The following is a 24037-nucleotide window of genomic DNA, read 5'->3' on the forward strand; positions in this document are numbered from 1 at the left end:
TATAACCATCTATCTATAACCATTCTCCACTGATTTATTGCAGGTGACTGTGTGAAGTTGTATGAATTCAAATTTGCTCATGATGAGTTAAACTGTCATTGCCCCCTACAGTGCAAGTAAGTGACTTCTGCCTAAACCTCAGGGGGTGGGTATAAGGTTTGTATAGGATGTGCAGACTGTGAAGCTACACATGGGCCCTTTGGTCCTCAGAGGGAAATCAGCAGTTTTGATACCTCATGTTTGAATCTGCTGTCCAAAACAATGGCATCCTGTACAACATTGTAGTATAACAATTACATTTTATAAGTGATACATAGTTCCAGTTGTTAGGAGACTATTCCATGTAAGCTATAGTGAAGCACCTGCTCCCGGTCTGCAGGGTTGCCAACTGTCAGTAAATTTACAAACAGTTTGTAAAATCCATAATTTTTGCATCTGTCTATGCCGGTCTATATTTTTTTATTGACATTAAAAAGGCTTCAATTGTTTTATAAGGATACAGTGGATTCCTATACTATGCAATCCCGTTGTTATTTGCAATTGACCAGTGCCTTTTTAAAGGGTAGTTGCAGTTATAGCACAGGTAACTTTAGTGGACCCCCTTCCTCTCTCCCAGCATTTTTATAAATGTACACATTATCCTGTACCCTTGCTCCACAGAGATTTTTGCTGGAAGGACTGTCCATAGCTGCCATAAACATTTCCTTTTTACTTTCTACTGTGTCTCTAGGACAGGAATGCATGGTGAAATCTCCCCTGTGGGGACATAGACAGCAATAAAAGTCTTACCCTTCCCAACACTATTCCAAAAACATTTTGTCTTTAGTTTCCACTTTAAATGAATGGGCAGCTTACCCACCTCAATACTGGGCACTTTCACCCCCTTCCTGCCCAGGCCGATTTTCAGCTTTTAGCGCTGTCACACTTTGAATGACAATTGCACGGTCAAGCTACACTGTACCCAGATGAAATTTTTATCATTATTTCACACAAATAGTATTTATTCACCACTGGATTTTTTTTTTTTTTTTTGCTAAAAAATGAAAAAAGACATACAATTTTGAAAAGAAAAAAGTTTGTTAGTTTATGTCTAAAAATGTTGTAAATAAGGAATTTTTCGCCTTCATTGATGTGCACTGATGATGCGGCACTGATGAGGGGGCACTTAAGCACTGATGAGGGGGCACTTAAGAGCACTGATGTGGTGGCACTGATGAGGAGGTACTAATATGCCACACTGAGGGGCATTGATGATAGGTGGCACTGATAGGCGGCACTGATAGGTGGCACTGATAGCACAGATAGGGGCACTGATGGGCGGCAGTAATGAGCAGGCACTGATGGGCACAAATTGGCATCACTGATGGGCACATATTGGCATCACTGTTGGTCACTGACTGGCATCACTGCTGGGCACTGTTGTGGCTGCACAGATAATCAGGGCCCTGATGATCAGTCCCCTGATTACCTGTACAGGTCTCCCCTGCGAGGAGATGCAGCTGATCGGCTCCCCTCACCTCACCTCACACTCTTTCAGTGTGAGGCAAGGAGAGCTGATTACCAACACTACTGTATTGACATGTGATCAGCTGTGATTGGACACAGCCGATCACATGGGTAAAGAGCCTCATCATCAGCTCTTTACCGAGATCGGGGTCCCGCAGTGTCCCCAGGGACAATACTGGCTGACATTCGGCCCCTGTGTACTAGGCTTTAGAATCTCCTCTGTCATACTAATAGGGTTCCTAACTCTCCTTTGAGAATTTTAGATCCCTGGCTGTCACTCTGATGGTTTGAGTTACTGGCCTGGAACAATTATAAGGACAAGTAGCTCTGACACTCATAGGCGTGCGCAGGGGGTGTGCCAGGTGTGCCTGGGCACACCCTAATCACTCTATGTGGCGCCGACTCCACCTATTGCCTGGGCTTCCCCCTGTGTTTCCCCTCCCCCTTGTAGTGCTGCTGGCTTCCTTCCTCTTCTCTCCTCTCCCCTCGGCTGCTGCGGGGGATGTTTCAGTATGGAGAGCAGGGTAAAGGGCTAGTTATTATGTAATATACTGGCCCCTTCCTTTTCTAAATGAACACAATGAAAGCACTCACTCGCTGTGTTCATTCACAAACTGAAGCATAGGAAACGCAGTTTATTATGCTTCAGTGTTTTTAAGCTTTGGAGTGCGTACCCTAATGCAAAAGGCTATGCACACCTATGCGGACACTCTTTTAAAGCATGCTTGTTCTGAAACTTTACCTGGTTCATACTGAAGTCAGACGGTCAGGCTTCTAGCATTTTCAGAAGAAGGTCTGCAGTGGCAGCTGCCCCATAATTCTGTCATGGCACTTTAAAGTGATTCTGTATTTTGTTCATGAAGGGCAAAGCAGCAGGTTCACTTTAATGTTGATTCTACTAGCAGGACATACCTTCCCTTCACTCCCCTTCCAGTCTAACATGTAACTGGGAGCAAGGGAAAATACCTGGTACTTGCAGCTGTGAGGAGCTTGTGACTACCTCCTATTTCTCCCACTTGACAGCACTGGTGTTTGGTGATCGGCTCCAGTCCTCAATAATTTACAAACCTAAGGTCATAAAATTTAGCTTACACAGTCCTCCTTTCTTCTCTCCCAGAAGCTAAATGTAGCAGTGAGAAAGTCAAAAGGAGAAGGGAAGTTTGTGTCACTGGTGTAGCACTTATGTGTCCATTGATGGCCAAAGATTCTGTGCTGGGAGCTTGCTCAGTGCTCGCTCCCATCACAGTGACCGAGCTGTCATAAACAGACAGCTCCCTGCCTCGGGTCCGCGGTTTGCCCAGCAACCAGGAGGCCCTGAATCAGTGTGCAACATCGATAAAACCGATGAAGTGACTTATCAACCATGAACCCCATCTTTTGGCGTAACTAATGCTTGCTTTATACTATACGCTATCAGGGGCATCTCTGCCATAAAAGCAGTTGATGGGTTTTTTCCTTTTAATAACAAATTCTGCCCACCATCCTGATGCTCCTCTTGAGTTCTGCTGTGCAGCTCTTTTCTTTCAGTGCACTGAGGCTGCTCAGCTCTCGGTTAATTATCAGCCACTCATTGTTTCCACAGTGACTCAGCTGGTTGCTATTACTTAAAAATGGGTGTACTTGTGCTCTGCTATGTTGTGCGATTGAGTGCTATAAGACTACAAAACTAAAAACATACAAAGCGGATCCTCCTAAGGAAGCCACATGACCCTGTGGCGTAAAGCGTAGGGAAGGGGCCAATCTGTCATCACGCTGAGGCGTGCATTGTTAGCATACCGTGGAAAATTGTCTGATTGTCTTATACCCGCACTATGAGGACTGAATGCTTTTTTACAGTTTGGTGCACTATAAGCACCAGGAAAATGTGAGTGTTTTTATATTTAGTGTTTAATAAACCGGTTGTTTTAAAAGAGAAAGTGCTATGTCCAGCTTTCTCTCTTTATGATTTGGGCGTATGGAGATAAGTGTAAGAGAAGGAGGATTCTAAACTCAAGATTGCCACCAAAGGAGTGAAACAGCATAAAACAGATCCCCACAGATCCCCAGAGAGGGACAAAAGTGCATATAAACCATTGGTTGGTCTTATACCCCAGGTGAGGGCACATCTGATGAGGGGATTACCACTAATGTATGTGGATGATTGGAGCACATAGTGGTGAACACTAATTAAGGAAGCAGTCGTTTGGATGTGTGAACACAAGCCTGTTTTTTTGAAAAATTGAGCATATGCAAGCAAATTCATACCAAAGGACACTTTATGGAATGATGCATTCATTGTTTTGTTAATGTATGCTGGCTGGTTGCTCGGGTCTCCCTGTGGGCAGGAGATCCGGGCAGAACTGCGGAAGGGGGGGGGGGAGTCCACTCCTGCCCGCTGGGATCATGGCCGAGCAGCTGCTGAGCCACATTGGTTGTTATCTCCTGAAAACTGACCGCTGGCTCTAAAGAAGGATACCGGGTTGAGGCCTGCAGCTGCAGGCATCATCCCAGTACAACCACTTCTTTAAGCCGACGTACTGGTACGTCGGTTTGCAGGAAGTGATTAAACAGCCTCATTTCCTCCTTGCCCTTGCGTGGTCTATGATCTCCAGTATGCTTCTCTATATGACTTGGCCTGGCTGACTTCTCTTCTGATACCGTTCCTGTTTTTGCTCCTTACTATGCAGACTTCTGGCTTCCTGACCCCGTCTCCTCTAAATACCCATTCTGGCTTCCAAACCCTGGCTTCAGTTTTTGACCACGTTCCTGAACTGTGTTATTTTTTTCTATTTTTATTAAAGGTGTGATTTTAACTGCATTTTCTGTCTTTGCCTGGTTTATGGTTCTCGACACCTTCTTTATGTGTGGAGACAGAAATATTCATCACACGCTTATTTGGAAGTTAACACAAACTTAGGGTATTCGCAGCCCCACCAAATGTAAGTATTTGTTTTAACCTTTGTTAAAACATCACATATCCAATTACAGTATATTGTCAACTTAGTGCACCAGAAGGGCTCTCCCTTTTCTCAAATGTTCTTTTTTTTTTCTGGTGGACATTGCAGAGTCTTTCTCCTCCATAACCCTTACAGGAGGACCACCACCCCAGACACAACCTTCAGCCTTAAGCAAACAATTCAAAATGGCTTTGCCTAAAGTGAACTTTTTATTACAGCAACATTACCATGAACACTTGAAAAATCAGAAGAAACAGGTTGCAGTATTGAATTAGCAATCTTGTGGACTGTGCAAACTATCTTTTTTTTTTTTTTTTTTTTTTTTTTTTTAGGGACAAGTTCCCTTCGCTTCTTTTTTTTTTTTTTTTTTTTTTATCTTCTTTGTCTGTGTTTCAGTGAATGGTTTATTTTGGAGAAAGTGAACAGAGACTTTTGTTGGATGACTGTGACACTTAGAACATTTACTTTGAACGCCGTGACACACGCTCCCAGAAAAATCATGGTAAATAGCGCAAAATCATCAAAATAGTCTGCCCCTGAAAACCACAAAGTTGACAAGTCACTTGTGTTTTTGTTCTCCTTATTTTGTCCGGTGCTCGGGAGTGAAGTTTGTTAGTTCAGTACGCTCTGTGTAGACAGCTGAACCATGAGGAAGCCGGTGTGCAGCCACAGAGCACATGACCCACTAAGCTATTATTTCCATCCTGCTTCCAGCTGACTTCAGCAGACAGAAACCCTTAGTCAACAACGCCGCTAAGTCACATGACAGTATGGAGATCTCTCCAGATCTGTGGTAGAGCGAGGTGTTCAATCAGGGGCATAGTTACAAACATCAAGACCTGAAAGTCAAAATTTAAGGAAAGTATTCACTTACTGGCCACTTTATTAGGTACACCTATTCAAATGCTTGGTAACACTAATTGATAATCAGCCAATCACATGGCAGCAACTCATTGCATTTAGGCATCTAGACGTGGTGAAGACAACTTGCAGAAGGTCAAACTGAGTATCAGAATAGGAAATAAAGGGGATTTACGTGACTTTGAACGTGGCATGGTTGTTGGTGCCGGACGGGCTGGTCTGAGTATTTCAAAAACAGCTGATCTCCTGGGATTTGCACATACAACCATCCCTAGGGTTTACAGAGAATGGTCCGAAAAAGAGAAAATATCCAGTGAGCGGCTGTTGTGTGGACGAAAATGCCTTGTTGATGTCAGAGGAGAATAGGCAGACTGGTTCAAGATGATAGAAATTATATACAGAGGAAGCTGGCACACAGGTAAAATCGAATGATAATGCCCGGTGAAATAAATAAATTAAAATGCAGTTAAAGTTCAAATAAACCAAGGATAATTTGAAAAGTCAATGGTAGTCTGTAGAGAGTCAGTAATCCACACTAGGGCTAAAGCATCTCCTGCAGAGTGAAGCCAGCTCCAAGATCCGTATGAAATACAGAAAGAATTTGGAGAGCGCCTCTAAGTGTAGTAGTTATTGAATCCAAAGTAAAAGCACATTAGTAAATAGAATAGAACTCTACTCACATGTACAGCAAGGCATTGTGGGGATCTGTTAAGTCAGATCAGATGTTGAGGAGTAGGCCCTGAGGTTGAGCCCAAACAACTGATTGGTCCCAAGGCAGCTCTCAAGTTCTAATCCAGGGGTCTTAAAACTATGGCCCTCCAGTTGTTCAGGAACTACAATTCCCATCATGTCCAGTCTTGTCTGTGAATTTCGGAGTTTCACAATGCCTCATGGGATTTGTAGTTCCGCAACAGCTGGAGCGCCGTAGTTTGAGGATCCCTGTTCTAATCCAACCATACCTTACATTCCTTTGTTATGACTGTAGAGTGCCATCAGGAGGTTATCAACATATGAAAAGAAAAACCCTTGATAAGGAAGGCATAGAGCATTAGAGGAAAGAGGCACAAGGAAAAAGAATTACATTTACAAAAAAGAGGAGAAAAAGAAGAAAGCTATTTGTATTTGAAACTATGACTAGATGAGAAACCAGAAGACAAAAAAAAAGGGGGGGGGGACGCAAAACTCCCAGGTGGACAAAAATAAAGTCAAGAATTATGGCAAGCAGACCTTATTCTTAGAGTATACATGACCTATATGAAGTCAAGGGTTGACTTAGCCCACCAGGCTCCACATCTATTTTATCACAGTTACCTGATAGTTTCCGTTGTTGGGGTTTTATTCAAGATATGCAAGGAGAGATCACACAAACACTTATAGGTATACTATTTATTTAAGTAATAACAGATACGCCCTCCGTAGCTGCACAGATATGTCTGCCATTTCTATACTATAGAATGCTCTTTTCTTTGACCATTTATTTAAAAGTTCATGCTGGAACAAGAGATCTACTGTCCTACTAATGTTTTTTTTATGACTTTTAGGACTTTATTACTTCGTTGTACCACTTTTGTTCTTTTGTGTTTGGTTGGCTGTACACACTGATTGTTCTTTACTCTGTCTGTTAATTGTTCTGGTTTGTATACTTTGAACATCAAAAAACTTTATCTCTGACTTAAAGAAAAAAAATTACAGATAACAAATGTAATAAAATTAGAAGATATACAGTATCTCACAAAAGTGAGTACACCCCTCACATTTTTGAAAATATTTTATTATGTTTTCATGTGACAACACTGAAGAAATGACACTTTGCTACAATGTAAAGTAGTGAGTGTACAGCTTGTATAACAGTGTAAATTTGCTGTCCCCTCAAAATAACTCAACACACAGCCATTAATGTCTAAACCGCTGGCAAAGTGAGTATACCCCTAAGTGAAAATGTTCAAATTGGGCCCAAAGTGTCAAAATTTTGTGTAGCCACCATTATTTTCCAGCACGGCCGTAATCCTCCTGGGCATAGAGTTCACCAGAGCTTCACAGGTTCCCACTGGAGTCCTCTCTTCCACTCTTCCATGGTGACATCACAGAGCTGGTGGATGTTAGAGACCTTGGGCTCCTCCACCTTCCATTTGAGGATGCCCCACAGATGCTCAATAGGGTTTAGGTCTGGAGACATGCTTGGCCAGTCCATCACTTTTACCCTCAGCTTCTTTAGCGAGGCAGTGGTCATCTCGGATGTGTGTTTGGGGTCGTTATCATATTGGAATATTGCCCTGCGGCCCAGTCTCCGAAGGAGATCATGCTCTGCTTCAGTATGTCACAGGACATTTTGGCATTCATGGTACACTCAATGAACTGTAGCTCCCCAGTGCCAGCAGCACTCATGCAGCCCCAGACCATGACTAACATAATCACATAATAATAATCACATCACTTCCGCTGCTGTTGGGACGCACTTCCGGTGGTTGGAACGCATAGCGTTCCGGAAGCTCCGCTGTACACAGGAAAGTTACGGTCCCAGTTTCCTTACAACACTCGTTTACCTTTTATCTATTGTGAGTACCTTTCTTGCATTTAATAGTGTTTTAATTTACAATATGTGAGGCTCTTCTTCCATTTATGGTCTTAATTCAACCCCCTTTTTTTTATTAATTGTAATGTGCCTATGCACACAGGCGCATAAACAAGGGCCGTGCATTCTTCAGTAAAAATAACAATTAAAAAATCAGCTTTTTTTGGTCATTTTGCACAAATGTATGCAAATGCCCATTTACAATTGTGAAGAACAAGAACGCGAGAATAGATTTTTGCGCGTACGCGCAAAATTGTGCAAACAATTATACGCGCAAATGCATGTAAATACACGCAAATACATACAAAAGAAAAAAATCTGAAAAAGTAGATGCTAAAACAGGAGTATCATGTGCAAGAAGCCTAAAGGTGTTCTTTCTAACTCTTTTCAAATGTTGCCAACTATGTGGCGTTTCATGTTTTGGGGTAACTCCACTTTCATGGGGGGAAAAAATAGCAATTAAAGAAAAAATAATATAGCGTACACAATTGTGACACAAGTCATATTGAAATTGGATGTTCCTAAAAATGACCTTTCCTTTTCAATCTACAGCTGCTGTAATTTTAAGAAAATGCAATTCAATATGGCCGTCTGGAGGTGTTCTGTACACAGAAAGTCAGGAGAACGCCCCCCAGAAACATAATTTCCTGCTTGTGTGAATGGCTCACCAATTTTCCCTGAAGTCTGCCTAAAGTGGGGTACACACTATAAGAAAATCGGGCGAATGATCGTCCGATTTTCCTCGTTGTTTGACAGCAAATTGGAACCGATGAATAAAAATTTGTTCGAAAATTCTCGTACGACAAAGGCTTTTTTTGTTGTTTATTGTTTCTGATCATGTGCAGTCTTTCTTTTCTTAGGCCCCGTTTACATAGGGGCGACGCTACTTCGCACCGCGACCTCCGAGGTCGCGGTGCGAGCAGCGCGCCGCGACCCCGGAGCGGCCGCCACGGACTTCATAACATTGAAGTCTATGGCGGTCGCCTCCGGGTCGCCCCAAAGAAGCTCCGGACCCTTTTTCTAAGTCAGAGCGACTTGTGTCGCTCCTATTAGAACGGGTCCGCAGCTTCCCTATGGGAGGCGACCTACGGCGACCTGTGAGGCAACCAGGTCGCCTCACAGGTCGCCTTAGTGTGAACGGGGGCTTAATTTCCTTGTACAAAAATTGTATGAAGATTGTACACATTAAACGAAAATCGTTTGTTTTTTCCTATACGAGAAAAATTTTGGAGTTTGTCCCTTCGAGAATTTTCGTATGAAAATTCAGAATTGGCTGCAGAAAGTTCTGTACACAATATACGAAAATCGTACGAAAATTCTTTGGACGAAAATGTTCGCCCGATTTTCTTATAGTGTGTACGAGCCTTAAGGGTCCTCCTCAGGGGACTCCGTTTTGCTCCGTTTTGAATCCCCGCTGAGCAGGCGGATGACAGGTCCTTCTCTGCTCACTGTGCAGAGACGGAGCTGTCAGATCCTTGCTCTCCTCTATGGGGAGATTGGATGAAAACGGACCGCCTGTCCATTTTAATCTCATCCGATCCTCCAGATGGATGAAAAATAGGGTCACCATTCGTCTGGATTTGGCAGACAATATGAGATCGGATAGCAGCGGGTGTCAGCGGACATGTCACCGCTGACATCTAGCGCTCCATAGGGGTGAATGGAGGGTTCGATCTGGTCCGCCTGAAAAAATGACAGACGGACCTGATCGGAAAGCCTGTGTGAAAGGGGCCTAAGATACAAGTTAGATTTCAGGCATCCCCTGCAAATGTCATATTTGGTAAGATACTCCCAATAGGAGCACTTCTAAAGTTATGCAGACCCAGCAGATTTCTTTATTAGTGCTCTGCAGGTGCACAGCTGAATGATAATTATGAAACCACTCCCAGTGATTTCTTCAGAATAACAAAACACAGGAATCTGCAGCAAAGGTTATTATAATGGTTGCAATGTACATAGATCACCCGGAGGGGAATGTTTTTTTTTTCAACAAAAGTAGAGTTACACTTTAAGCTTCTAAATGCAATGTCTACATACGTACCAGTTCCATAGTGAATAATCCCATGTCCTATTGTTCCTGCAGAGAGGAAATGTATGAGCTGACTGTGTCAGGGTCCCAGTGGCCATCCACTGCTTTTATTGTAAGTCTACCACGTTATATACAGTAAGATGGAATGTACTAAACACAACTTGTCTGTGTAAGAGCTGTGATGTGTACGTCAATGTATTGCAGTTCAGGTAATATGAACACCAATAATAATGATTTTTTTTTTTTCTTGTAGGAAAACTTTTCAAAAGAGCTGAGAGATTGGGGAGGACAGATGAAAGATATTGCTGACAACCCGGCGCTCATTAGGTTTGTCTCTAGCACTACTAACCTATGACCGTCTCAGATGTCTAAGTGACTACAAATAGAGAGACACAGAGGGCCATGTACCAGTAATTTTGACCTTAAGCGGTAGTAAACCTGCAGCTGCTGGAAAAAATAAAATTCCCTGCAAGGCATTGTCATAATGTGTTAGCAGAACGAAGCCCTCTAGCACCGCGATGTCATCCCTGAGAGAGAGGGCTGGCATCTTTACCCAGTCTTCCTTCCAGGTTCCAGGCCTCCAGCTATACGAGTGGCCGGGGGCGCGATGACGTCACTCCTACGCATGCTCGCTGGAGCCACTGTTTACGGCACTGACTCTGAAGGTCCGGCACTGTAAGCCGAAACCTTCAGAGCGTATGCACTGATGCTGTCACCGGCTGCATGCACTCTAAAGATCTCCTAAACAGTGCAAGTTTAGTAGATATTCACAGTACCTACAGGCAGGGCTTTTTTCAGCAGGAACGCAGTTCCGACACTTCCAGCACTGAATGTTTGTAATGGCAAGGGATGTGGGTTGTGCTGGAGGGTCTATTGATGCTGGCTGCTGGGGGATATAGTGTCACTGTAGAGCAGGGGTGTCAAACTCAATTTAATCGCGGGCCGCATCAGCATCATTATTACCCTCAAAAGGGCCGGTTGTATCTGTAAGACTAGATGTCCCAAGCATCCCCTACTCTTACATAAGACAACAAGAGCCTCCCTACCATCAGAAATTGAGTGCCCCACCCTCCCTTACATCACAGTGTGCCCCCCTATCTTGTGCTGCTTCTGGGAAGAAACTGTAGGCATTTCTGAAAAACAAAAAGTACTGGGTCTGGAGGAGGACCAGAAGAGGGCTGGAGCTCTCCTGCAGCTGCAGGAGAGGTGCAAGGGCCACATGAAATGGCCTTGGGGGCCTGATTAGGCCCGCGGGCCTTGTGTTTGACACCTGTGCTGTAGAGAATCTATTTTTTACTGCTGGGGGGTTCTATGTTGCTGGGAGGATTCTACTGTTAATGGAGAGGTCTTCTGATGCTGACTGCTGGAGGGTCTATTGATACTGGCTGCTGGGAGATCTGTTGTTGCTGCTGGGGGTCTATTGATGATTGGTTGGTATTTTTTTTTGCAGGGGGTCCATTGTTGCTGGAGGGGGAGTCTATTGTTGTGGGGAGGATCTGTTGGTGGTGGGGGGTCTATTGTTGCTAAGGAGGCTCTATTGTTGCGGACAGGAATCTATTGTTGCTGGGGGTCTATTATCACTGGCAGCAGGGGGTCTATTTTACTGTCTTTCTTGTTATCATTACCAAATTTCAAAAAAATTACTTCACACACTAGAATGGTACTTGGGTCTCTAAAAGGGTCGGAACTGGGAGGTGGGTAGGGGGTGGAACCAAGGGACAGTGATCCGAGGTGGGTAGGGGGCTAAGACAAGGGGTGACCCAGAAGGGGGAGTTCCTCCACCTATTCTCTGAGAAAAAAAAAGCCCTGCCTATAGGTAAGCCTTATTCTAGGCTTACCTGTAGGTACAAGCGGTGTAACAGTTTACTACCACTTTTACCACTTCTGGACCGCCCGCCGCATTTTTTACATCGCTACTTTAATGTTAAATACCGGGGTTATGGCAGCAGATAGCTGCCAAAACCCCAGTATTTTCTTACAGGGCGGGCGGTCCTCTTTCACATAAAAAGTGGTCCCAGCGGCGGATTCACCGCGGGATCACTTTTATGGGTGGCGGGAGAGGTGCCCCCCTCACCCTTTTCCGCCGCTTCTTTGTTGTTTTCCCCACTTACCGGAGCCGTCAGTAGCGGGAAAATGATCCGTTCCGTCCATGTCCCAGGCAGGAAGACGAATGAGGGCAAGGTGGCCCCCACTAGACTCTATGGCCTTGGAGGACCAGAGCGACTTCATACGTTGCTTCCTCCCAACGGCCTTAAAGGGCCCATTTTTTTTCTTGCTAAAAAAAATTTTTTTTTTAAATTTTATTTGCTTATAAGGGTAGATGTGAGATCTGAGGTCTTTTTGACCCCAGATCTCACATTAAAGAGAACCTGTCTTGCCTATTTCTATTACAAGGGATGTTTACATTCCTTGTAAAAGGAATAAAAGTGATCAAAAAAATTTTTTTTTAAAGGAACAGTGTAAAAATTAAAAAGGTAAAATAAGAAAAAAAAAAATGTTAAGCGCCCGTCCCTCTGAGCTCACACATAGAAGCGAACGCATATGCTAATCACACCCACATATGTAAACAGTGTTCAAACCACACATGAGGTATCGCTGTGACTGTTAGAGCGAGAGAAATAATTCTAGCCCCAGACCTCCTTTGTAACTCTAAACTGGTAACCTGTGGAAATTTTTAAAGCGTTGCCTATGGAGATTTTTTAAGTATCAATGTTTGTCGCCATTCCACGAGCGTGCGCAATTTTGAAGCATGACATGCTGAATATCTATTTACTCAGTGTAACATTATCTTTCACATTATAGAAAAAAATGTAACTTTACTGTTTTCTTATTTTTTTCCAAAACAATTGCGTTTGTAAGACCGCTGCGCAAATACGGTGTGACAGAAAATTTTGCAACAATCTCCTTTTATTCTCTAGGGTCTCTGCTAAAAAGAAATATATAATGTTTGGGGGTTCAAAGTAATTTTATAGCAAAAAATACTGATTTTAACTTGTAAACAACAAGTGTCAGAAATAGGCCCTGTCCTTAAGTGGTAAAGAAGATCTAAGTGCTAACTGGAAGACATTTCGTTTACTAAAGCACTGTGTATAATAAAACAATTACTTTATCTTTCATAAAATACTGTCACCCTTTTTGCATTGCATTGATCTCCTTTAGCCTATTCCAGCCACTTCCTGTCTACATGCACTTACTCCATTGTTGACTGCTCATCATTGTGCTGGACTGGCTTAAAGATGGTGGCAACAGGGTGACATGCCGGTGCAACGTGTGTCAGAACAGCTGCTTGCAGTCTCTGTCAGGGTGCATGTGACAGAGTGATAATGCAGGAGCACCAGTGGGAGACAGGCGTCACCCTATGACAGGAAGTGCCTGAACAAGGACCTTTATGGCAGGATCACCAGGACTTTTTTTGAATTCAGTCTTAAAAGGATTGAAAAAACATTTAATATTACATTACCATTTTAAAGCTTATTTTTTTTATTGGGTTTATATCTATGTAACAGAACCGCAACCCCATAATGCGCCTGTGTGCTTCCGTCAGAATGCAGCTTCCTTCAGTCTTGAACATAGATATCAGATATTACAGCGCCCCATACAAAACTAGCGGAAACTAAGCTTGTATAGATCTGGAACAACAACCTTTATTCAACAGACTCGCACACAATATATACCACACAGGAGGACATCTCCCTACTGATCAGATTACCCCACCAGGTCAGGTGCCTGGTTACATTATCATATGCAGATGAAATTGTGTACAGAAATATAATTAACATATCTAAGGAACAACCAACACAAACAGTGATCTACTTTCCTCTCAGCAACTAACAGATGACAGTGATTTAATTAACTTGAGTTAATTAACTAGCAGACTTGCTGTCATCGAGCTCACAAAGCAGAATACACATTATTATACGTGTAAACACATCCCCCACGGTAGACAATAGATGAGAAGGTTGACCTGATGATATTAGCATCTGCTATGAGTCTGACTGTGCGGAGCAGTCCCCTATTGGCAATCGGCAGCTAAGCCTTTAACATGAATCCTAGGCCTAGAGTCCCAGAGTCTTCAAATAATCCTTCAGGTATATTGTTGATAAATATTACTGTCCCATTTGAAGTATTCCAAACCATATTCTAAGTGTCCAATAAGTAGCTGTCGATCATTTTCCCGGTCTCCCTGTGCCCCTAATAGATACAGGGTGACCTTCACATAAGAGGGGCCTAGGGAGCTGAGAGAGGGATTTCTCATCCTCTCGAAGGTAAGCTGGGTTCCACAGGCCCCAAACCAAAGTGGCTATCTTCACAATCTAGTTTAAGTCTGTTCAATTAGCCACTAATTGGTGTAATTTTAAGGGTCCTCATTAATAAAGGTTTTCTCTTATATCTGTTTCCACAGAGATAATTTTGTGAAAGTTGTGGTGTATTTCAAACAGCTAAATTTTGAAATGATAGAAGAGGAGCCCTCAATGACGGTAACTATCATTACTATAAGTAGAATAAAGTACAAAAGGCTCAATTCACAAGACTGAAACCTAAAGATAAAGACACTAAAAGGGTAACAAAAAAAAAAGTAGCAGATAAAAAAAATTAATACAGTACATACAATTGCTACACAAGCCATGTTGTAATTAAATGCTATTACAAATGCCCTTTCCCTTTTAAGATGCAGCCACTGTAATTTTCTTTCATTTTGACTTTAAATTTCTTAACCACTTAAAGTCTGCACCAGATTACGTATATATACGTGATCCGGCTCCTCCGGGTTACAGGCGTAAAGGTGCGCCGCTGGCGGCTTGCTCCCGCTGTGATTATACGCAGAGGGAGCTGATCGGCCGCTACCGTGGACTCGAAGTCCGCCGGCACCCGCTGATTGTTCAGCACAGAGGCAGAATGGCGATCTGTCTATGTAAACAAATCAGATCGCCGTTCTGTCAGGAGGGAAGGCATGGATCCTTTGTCTCTGCAAAGCAGGGACATGGATCCATGTCTTCCCCTAGTAAAAGCACCTCCTACAGTACACAGAAAAACAGGCTAGGCACATAGTTAACCCTTTAATCGCCCCTGATGTTAACTCCTTCCCTGCCAGTGTCATTAGTACAGTGACAGTGCATATTTTTTAGCACTGATCTGTGTATTCATGTCACTGGTCCCAAAAAAGTGTCAAAAGTGTCTGTCAGTGTCAGAATGTCTGCCGCAATATCACAGTCTCACTATAAGTAGCTACAATTAGTAGTAAAAAAGAAATAAATAAAAATATTTCATAGTTTGTAGATGCTATACTATGCGCAAACCAATAAATATACACTCTTTAGGATTTTTTTTTACCAAAAATATGAAGCAGAATACATATTGGCCTAAATTGATGAAGAAATTTGATGTTTTCATTTTTTTATTGGATATGTTTTAAAGTAGAAAATAAAAAATATTTTATTATATCTTTTCATGTGACAACACTGAAGAAATGACACTTTGCTACAATTGAAAGTAGTGAGTGTACAGCTTGTATAACAGTGTCAATTTGTTGTCCCCTCAAAATAACTCAACACACAGCCATTATGTCTAAACCGCTGGCAACACAAGTGAGTACACCCCTAAATGACAATGTCCGAATTTGGCCCATGTACCCATTTTCCTTCCCCAGTGTCATGTGACTTGTTAGTGTTACAAGGTCTCATGTGTGAATCTGGACCTTGTGTGTAAAAATTTGGTGTTATCGCTCTTACTCTGTCATATTGGTCACTGGAAGTTCAACATGGCACCTCATGGCAAAGAACTCTCTGGATGATCTGAAAAAAAGAATTGCTGCTCTACATAAAGGCTAGGCTATAAGAAGATTGCCAAGACCCTAAAACTGAGCTGCAGCACGGTGGCCAAGACCATAAAGCCGTTTAACAGGACAGGTTCCACTCAGAACAGGCCTCGCCATGGTCGACCAAAGAAGTTGAGTGCACATGCTCAGCGTCATATCCAAAAGGTTGTCTTTAGAAAATAGAAGCATGAGTGCTGCCAGCATTGCTGCAGAGGTTGAAGAGGTGGGAGGTCAGCCTGTCAGTGCCATACAGACAATACACTTCATCAAATTGGTCTGCACGGCTGTTGTCCCAAAAAGAAGCCTCTTCTAAAGATGATGCACAAGAAAGCCCTCAAACAGTTTGCTGAAGACAAGCAGACTAAGGACATGGATTACTGGAACCATGTCCTGTGGTCTGATGAGACCAAGATAAGTTTATTTGGTTCAGATGGTGTCAAGCGCGTGTGGCAGCAACCAGGTGAGGATTTCAAAGACAAGTGTGTCTTGCCTACAGTCAAGCATGGTGGTGGGAGTGTCATGGTCTGGGGCTGCATGAGTGCTGCCGACACTGGGGAGCTACAGTTCATTGAGGGAACCATGAATGCCAACATTTACTGTGACATACTGAAGCAGAGCATTATCCCCTCCCTTCAGAGACTGGGCAGCAGGGCAGTATTTCAACATGATAACGACCCCAAACACACCTCCAAAACGACCACTGTCTTGCTAAAGAAGCTCAGAGTAAAGGTAATGGACTGGCCAAGCACGTCTCCAGACCTAAACCCTATTGAGCATCTGTGGGGCATCCTCAAACAGAAGTTGGAGGAGCGCAAGGTCTCTAACATCAATCAGCTCCGTGATGTTGTCATAGAGGTGTGGAAGAGGACTCCAGTAGCAACCTGTGAAGCTCTGGTGAACTCCATGCCCAAGAGGGTTAAGGCAGTGCTGTAAAATAATGGCAGCCACACAAAATATTGACACTTTGGGCCCAATTTGGACACTTTAACTTAGGGGTGTACTCACTTTTCTTTCCAGCGGTTTAGACATTAATGGCTGTGTTGGGTTATTTTGAAGGGACAGCAAATTTACACTGTTATACAAGCTGTACACTCACTACTTTACATTGTAGCAAAGTGTCATTTCTTCAGTGTTGTCACATGAAAAGGTATAATAAAATATTTACAAAAATGTGAGAGGTGTACTCACTTTTGTGAGATACTGTGTGTGTGTGTGTGTGTGTATATATTTATTTATTATATACAATTGCTACACAAGCCGTGTTGTATTTGAAATTACCTTTTCCTTTTAAGATGCAGCATTGTAATTTTCTTTAAAATTCAATACAGTATGGCAACCTTAAAGCATTCTGTACACAGTTTATGTACAGAACGCCCCAAGAAATGTCAGTTTCTGATTGGCTCCCTGATTTCCCAAAAGCCTACACTAAGATACATGTCACATTTTAGGCATCTTCTGCAACAAAACTTTCAATTGTTGTTGCGATACTCCCAAAGGGTTAATGACTTCTAAAGGGACACAAACCTTGCAATGTTCCTCATTGGAACCCTACAAATACATCAGCTGTTTCATAATGAAAGTCACTCCTATTCAGATTCTCTCTGCATGTTGACAAAACCAAACAGCTATTTCTTCGGTGCAAGAAAAGGTAAGTATCTGTTGCAAAGTTTGTTAAAAACCTTGCAGTGTATGTACATTGATTCCCCAGAGTGGAATGTTTTTTTCTCAACAAAAGTCGAGTTACTCCTAAAGGCCACCATACACGGCTTGATTTTCTCTTGTTCAGCCCATGGGTCAAAAAAGAGAAAATCATTTGATTCCCCCATAGATGCTAACAGCATAAATGGAGGAATCTCCAATACTGGCTATTACAGTATATTCAGGCAGCCATGGCACCCATGGCTTTTTGAACAAGTTGGGGCTGAAGAACATTGACTGCATCTGACAATAGATAGTATGCAGTCACTCGTCAGCCAATAATTTTGTACTCAGCTCACTTATTAAAAAATAAAAAGTTGCACTTATTTCAGTTAAAGTATAACTGAATGCAAAAACGTTTTTCATTTTGTATACAGTAAGGGAGGGTTTTAACCGTCTGTTTTTTTTGCCATCTGTGTCCCATGGGGGAGATTTTCCTTCACTTTCTGTCCCATAGCCAATACAGGAAGTGAGAGGAAATCCCTGCAAAGTGAGGGAATCCAATGTTGTCACCAAAGCTATTGTCCCCATTGGAATATTTGCCTCTATCTTTTGAGTTCACTTTCAATAATAACAGTAAAACAGGACAGGAGAGGGTAAATCTCATTAAAAACTGCTGTTTTAATCCACAGATCTTTAAATCCATTGCCACTATGGTCAAAACTAAAAAAAAAAAAAAAAAAACTTTGTCTTTAGTTACACTTTAGGGCCAACAAAATAATATAACATACTGTATGTGATAATATCAGTCACATGACTAAAATAAAAATACTTCATGTGTTAAAGCTTTATAAATTAAAGTGGAAGTTTAGGGGAAAACAAACAAACTCTAATCCTACTCTCAGCCACATTCTAAGACTAAATGATCTAGCCCTGTAAAGCAAAAATTGCTGTACTTACCTTTTTTGCAGCTGATCTGGTCCGGTATTCAGCGGTGGAGGCTGTTTGCAGGAGAGAACCGACAACGGCTGGGAAATGCCTGGGCAGTGACTTCACCCATAGACTTACTATGGGGCTTCCGTTGTCGGCTGCCTCTCCTGCACACACCCACACACTGAAGCTGCCGCTGATAGCTCAGCGTGGGACCGGAGTGGCTGCAGAATAGGTAAGTACAGGGCTTTACAGGGCTAGATAGATTAGTCTTAGAATGTGGCATAGACTAGGATTAGAGTTTGTAAGGTTTTGCCTAAACTTTCACTTTAAGCCTAAAATCATAAATAAACATGTACATTAGCTTAAAATCATGAATCTGTGCAAATAAACATGTGTATTAGCTTATTTTATTTGTTTATAAATGTAGAGTGTGGCTGGAATCCATATTTTGTTGGGCACAGGAGTTTTGCATATGTTCATACTTGTTAATTTTCCGTAACCAGATAAGGAAGTAAACTTGTAATCTTATATTTCAGCAGCCCTTAATTTTAAAAGGATATGCTGCTCTCAAAGTAGACAAAACTTTTTAATTTTATAGTGTGGATGGGATAGAACTTGTGCCAGATTTTCAGTGCTGTCTGTGTACCCTTTGAGGAAGTTTGCCTTCACTTCTTGCCCCTGTAATATGTCGGGAAACAAAGTTACAGTAAATCTAGCCAAAGTGAAGACTTGTCCCTGGACAACTAGATCTCTTCCCTCGCTACCTCTCCCTGGTGAACACTGAAACATTTGATTTTCACTCTCTGTTTGGGGTTTAAACTTGAGGGTCTAAGAGAGATAAAACAGCAATAGGTCATTCACGGAAAAAAAAAAGAAATGGCAGTTGGGTGGATTGACCCTTTAATGAATGAATGCATAAACTATACCATTAATAACAGAATGATGGATGTTTCTCTCTTCTAGGAAATCAACCTTATTTCTAACATGGGGGGTTTGGTTGGCCTCTGGGTGGGCTTTTCAGTTTGCACCATAGCCGAGTTCTTTGAATTGTTCCTCGATGTCCTTCTTCTCTTTATTCGGAAGTGTATGAGGACAATGAACAAGGAAGGCTACTCCAACCCTTATATCCAAAAACAGAGTCCCATCTATCTACACAGAACCACCAAATTCTGAGCAGAAGAATGGAAAAAGGAGGACCACGGTGTTGGAGACATGTTATAAAGAACCAGCAAAGCATTCATATGTCTGCAGTGTGTTGTTTCTCCTTCAATAATGCCTAATATTTACACCAGCTGACAAAAAAGACTGTAACATGTATGCAATGACAAAAAAATATAGTGGAGCTAATCGCCCTGAAACAAATAGGCAAATAATGCTACAAAATCTGTTAAAGGGATTAATGAAACCTCTATAAACGCCTTACCCAACAAATTCTATTTATAAGAGAATATAGCTTTAAAAGGAATATTATAAGGGTGTGTAAGTGAGTTTTGCAAGTGTGAAAAGTTAATTTTTTACTGTGTGATGGGTTTATAGCGAAAGTTTCTCAGGCTGAAAATCTGTTTGTCGAAATTGACTATTTTAGGTGTGATAAGTCTATATCAAAAGTCTATCATGCAAGAAACGTGTGTGCTGAAAATTTCAATCAAGCATCAAAAATCACCAAGTTCGTTTTTAAAGCCAACAACAAACTAAGCACAAATGGATGATTTAGCCAACTTTCCAAATTTCTAGTTGCTACATTAAGTGCAGTCATGTAGGGGGATATGTTCACCATATTAGACCACTCATTGAGCAGCCAGGGGAATTAAAGTGCATTATTCATACACAAAGGTCAAATTCTATCAAAAGAATGATGGTGGCCATGGGGCAGTATAACATTTTTCCATTTCTTCAGTATTTATAGACAAATTACAGTCCATTACACAAAGGCACATATATTTTCCTATCTGTAAGTACTCAAGAATACAGGCCATCTACTGTCAATACAGAGATTTGGATGAGCACCAGTGGATTGAACCCATCAATGTCTTAGGTTCTGAACGTTCCAGTTCCAGATTTTACCAAGTAGTCCATGCCATTTCACTCGACTAAGGTGTCATTCTTTCACCTCTGTAATAAACATAATTTATAGGAAGATTGATGTCATCATTTGGTAAATAGCAACATCAGCTGGGCAACAATGAGCACTGCAGGGAAATAGCTTACCAAAGGCATCTCCAAGTCATATAAGAAGTCAGTTGATTTGCCAGCAACCACACAAACTTAAAAAAATGTATAAAAAAGAATACTAAAGTTAAAGTGGACCTTGGCCCAAAAATACATGGTCTTTCTATTAGATCTGACCCTCCTTCCCCTGTAAAAATCACTGCATATAGGTGGTTAGAAACTGTATCTGTAAGTAAAAAATCTAAATTAAAAACCTACCTTACCTCCATCTTCCACCATAGTGCCCAGATACGCATGGCATCAATTTCCTTTTGGAGAGATCCATGGGAATGAAGAGCAGGCCAAATATTGTTAGAAAAAGCTATTGTACTGTGCTGAAGTAATATTGTACTATTGTACTGGGCTGAAGTAATATTGTACTATTGTACTGTGCTGAAGTAATATTGTACTATTGTACTGTGCTGAAGTAATATTGTACTATTGTACTGTGCTGAAGTAATATTGTACTATTGTACTGTGCTGAAGTAATATTGTACTATTGTACTGGGCTGAAGTATCTTCTTGCAAAATTTTGGGTACTGGTTGTTGCCTAGGAAGCTTGCCATAAGGGTAGTGAAGGACAGGAGTAGGCTTAGTATATAAACTAGTTTGGTTCCCTATGGGTACAGTTTTAAACCACCTATATGCAGCAAATTTTACTGGGGGTGGAGATCATTTTTTATTTATTTATTACAAGTACTTTTATAGCACCATCAAATTACTCATTTTACAAATTTATTATACATTCAACTCAGTCCCTGCCCTCAACGAGCTTACAATTTAAGGTCCCTATTCACATTCATACATACTAGGGCCAATTTAGACAGGAGCCCATTAACCTACCAGCATGTCTTTGGAGTGTGGGTGGAAACTCATGCAGACACAGGGAGAACAAACAAACCCCAGGCAACCACTTACCCACAGTGCTGAAAATATACAATTCTAATTTTTCCAGAGACCTACAATTGACACAATTTAACAAGTCATCATTTCCACTTATCAAAAGCTAGCAGCAATTGCATGTTAAAAAAAAAAAAAAAAAAAAAAATCGCCATTTTGCATCAGCAATTGATAGATTATAAATATTTTGCAGGGACTGTATAGAAACTTTAATGCTGTCAAAAATCTGCTTTGCAACATGTTTGACAGTTTTTTTTTTAGCTAATATGATGGCTTTTGTCTAATCACTAGGTCAGAGATTATGTTTTTGATCCTTGAGGCATACTTTATCTGTTATGTGCATAGTAATTTTGTCTAATTAAGCTTAATTTGTAGAATGATAGAAATAAAGCGATTTATACAGATGTCTGAGTTTAGTGTCTGTCCTGTTGTTTCACTTACCCTTTGGTGTTTTCAATGATGTGAGAAAGCAAGGGTATATAAATCTATGTGAGATAAATTGGTTAAATTGCGCTCAACACTCAAAACACAAGAAAGTGCTTGTGTGCATAAATATAATAAATATAAAAAATATAAATACAAATAGTCCTTAGGTGAATAAATATAGTGATAACTACAATTAATTTAATTGAATTTTAGGATTTTATACCTTCAGGGATATGTTGAAAAAATAAATTTAATTTTAATAAATTTTTAATAAATTTTTATTATAATAAAATCTCATATGTAGTATGGTTTAATATACTCGATTGGGGGCAATATATATAATCATAATTCCATTTATTGTAAACAGCATTCCATCGCTCTAATTTGATATATATTGATTAATATTTAGCGCTAAACTGATTAATCATTAGTCTGGCAATCCAACTCCATTGCATCATTGTATATTCAGGCTTGCTAATTAAAGTTTGAGTGTTGCAAGACGAGTTACACTGGCGATTTTCCCAAACAAAAGATGGCCACGGTGAACTTCCTGGCTATGGGAGAGAACCTATGATTCCGTGGGGAATGGGCGGTTCAGGAACCGCTGGCCAGCGATTGGATGTTGTCAGCTGAAATCCTCTATTTATTGTGAATGGAAACGTACGGTCACATGATCCCCTGATGACGTCAGCACGCCTGACGAAACGTGCGTCGGGAACGTGAGACCGTTGAGTTCCGGGTTGGTGGTACGCAGGAGCGGGAGGAGCGTCTCGTACACCGAACCTATGCTGTACCTTTTGAATGAAGGCATTATGAACTTTGTGTTTGAGTAAGTGCAATTCTATTATTAAACCCCGAGTATCAGAACGTATTACGCTATTGGAGTTTCCTTTATCTTTTTCTCCATACATCCTGGAGTTCCCTATGCTAGCTGAGCCTTACCTATAAGGACATCCTAAGGATAGCTTGGAGGCATCTGTGGATTATTTATGCTGTTTGAGACCCCCTATAACCAAGGGGTCCACCAGTTCCGGTAAGGAGTATTTACCCTGAGCACTGGGTGGAGAGAGTTTTTATGGTGGAGGTCCCTCACATGAAGATGAAGTGTATTCAGTTTTCGCTGAGAGATCCGTGTTGCACTGGGCACTTTAAGGACTTTTTATCACTATATTTATTCACCTAAGGACTATTTGTAATTATATTTTTTATATTTATGCACACAAGCACTTTCTTGTGTTTTGAGTGTTGAGCGCAATTTAACCAATTTATCTCACATTTATGCGTTTTTACACGTTTTTTATTGCAGCTTGCACTGTGGAAGGAATTCCCCATATATTTATTTGAATTAATCACACTGACATATTTATATTTATTTGTTTATTATTGTCAGATATCACCGTTTGCGCAGTTTCTTTTGGGCTACCAAATTTCTATATATAAATCTATGTGCATGTTCCATGTAAAACTTAAGGTGTACTCGCACTGGGCACAGTTAAACCGAACCATGACCTAGTTTGATTGCTCCCCCTTCTTACTCCCAAGCTGGTCTGAGGTCACATTGTGCTTTAAAGGAATTGTTCCTAGGCATGCTTACATCACTAACTCTGCTAACCAGACTACAATACTTTAGATTGATCTATGGTGAGATCTGTTCTCAGGCCAAGTTTGTGCTCACACTAAAGAAACTCATACTGGACTCCAAGTAAACCATGCTCCAGACCACCTGTTCCAAGTGTTCCCACAAGTTCCCACTGTCAGTTGAGCCCTTGAGCCCATCCCCCTTACAGCATTTACTCGACCTTTATTCCTCATATATTATATGTATTGTCAGAGAAAATGTGCCTGCCAACCATTTATTGGCCATAAAAGGGGATAATAAGGTTATCTGGAAACAATTCACTATGACCAAAGTTCAAAATACAGATATCAGTCTAATAAGCATTTGCACATTTTTAAACTATACTGTACATGTGACCGTAGACAGCTGCTAATATTAAGGTAGACGTGTGCATTTTGTACATATCTTCTGTGCCTAGTTAAACGATCTAGAGCAGGGTTTCTCAAATAGGGGTCCTCCTGAGGTCGCTAGGGGTTCCTTGAGCAATGGGCAATTTCTGCCTTTCAGATAAGTTTCCAATGATGCCATTGTTCCTTTAGGCTATCTGTAAGGGGGTAATTTTTTCCAATGATGATAAGAGTAAGGAGCATTCTTC

At 41.4% G+C, this 24037-nt stretch overlaps 1 protein-coding gene across 1 annotated transcript in view; it reads left to right on the forward strand.

Annotated features, from left to right (window-relative positions):
- Positions 1-19851, forward strand: part of LOC309559841 (epithelial sodium channel subunit gamma-like) — a gene marked incomplete at its 5' end in the record, with an annotated part of 64059 nt that extends 44208 nt beyond the window's left edge. The window contains 5 exons of the mRNA XM_082263274.1: positions 44-116; positions 9959-10016; positions 10158-10231; positions 14307-14382; positions 19254-19851. Of these exons, the coding sequence (XP_082119400.1) occupies positions 44-116; positions 9959-10016; positions 10158-10231; positions 14307-14382; positions 19254-19463 (491 nt within the window). The 3' untranslated portion in view covers positions 19464-19851. The remainder of the gene's footprint in view (positions 1-43; positions 117-9958; positions 10017-10157; positions 10232-14306; positions 14383-19253) is intronic.
- Positions 19852-24037: the final 4186 nt, after the last annotated feature.

The sequence above is a fragment of the Pelophylax lessonae genome, assembly GCF_965119305.1.
Source record: "Pelophylax lessonae genome assembly, chromosome: 7".
Taxonomy (NCBI): domain Eukaryota; kingdom Metazoa; phylum Chordata; class Amphibia; order Anura; family Ranidae; genus Pelophylax; species Pelophylax lessonae.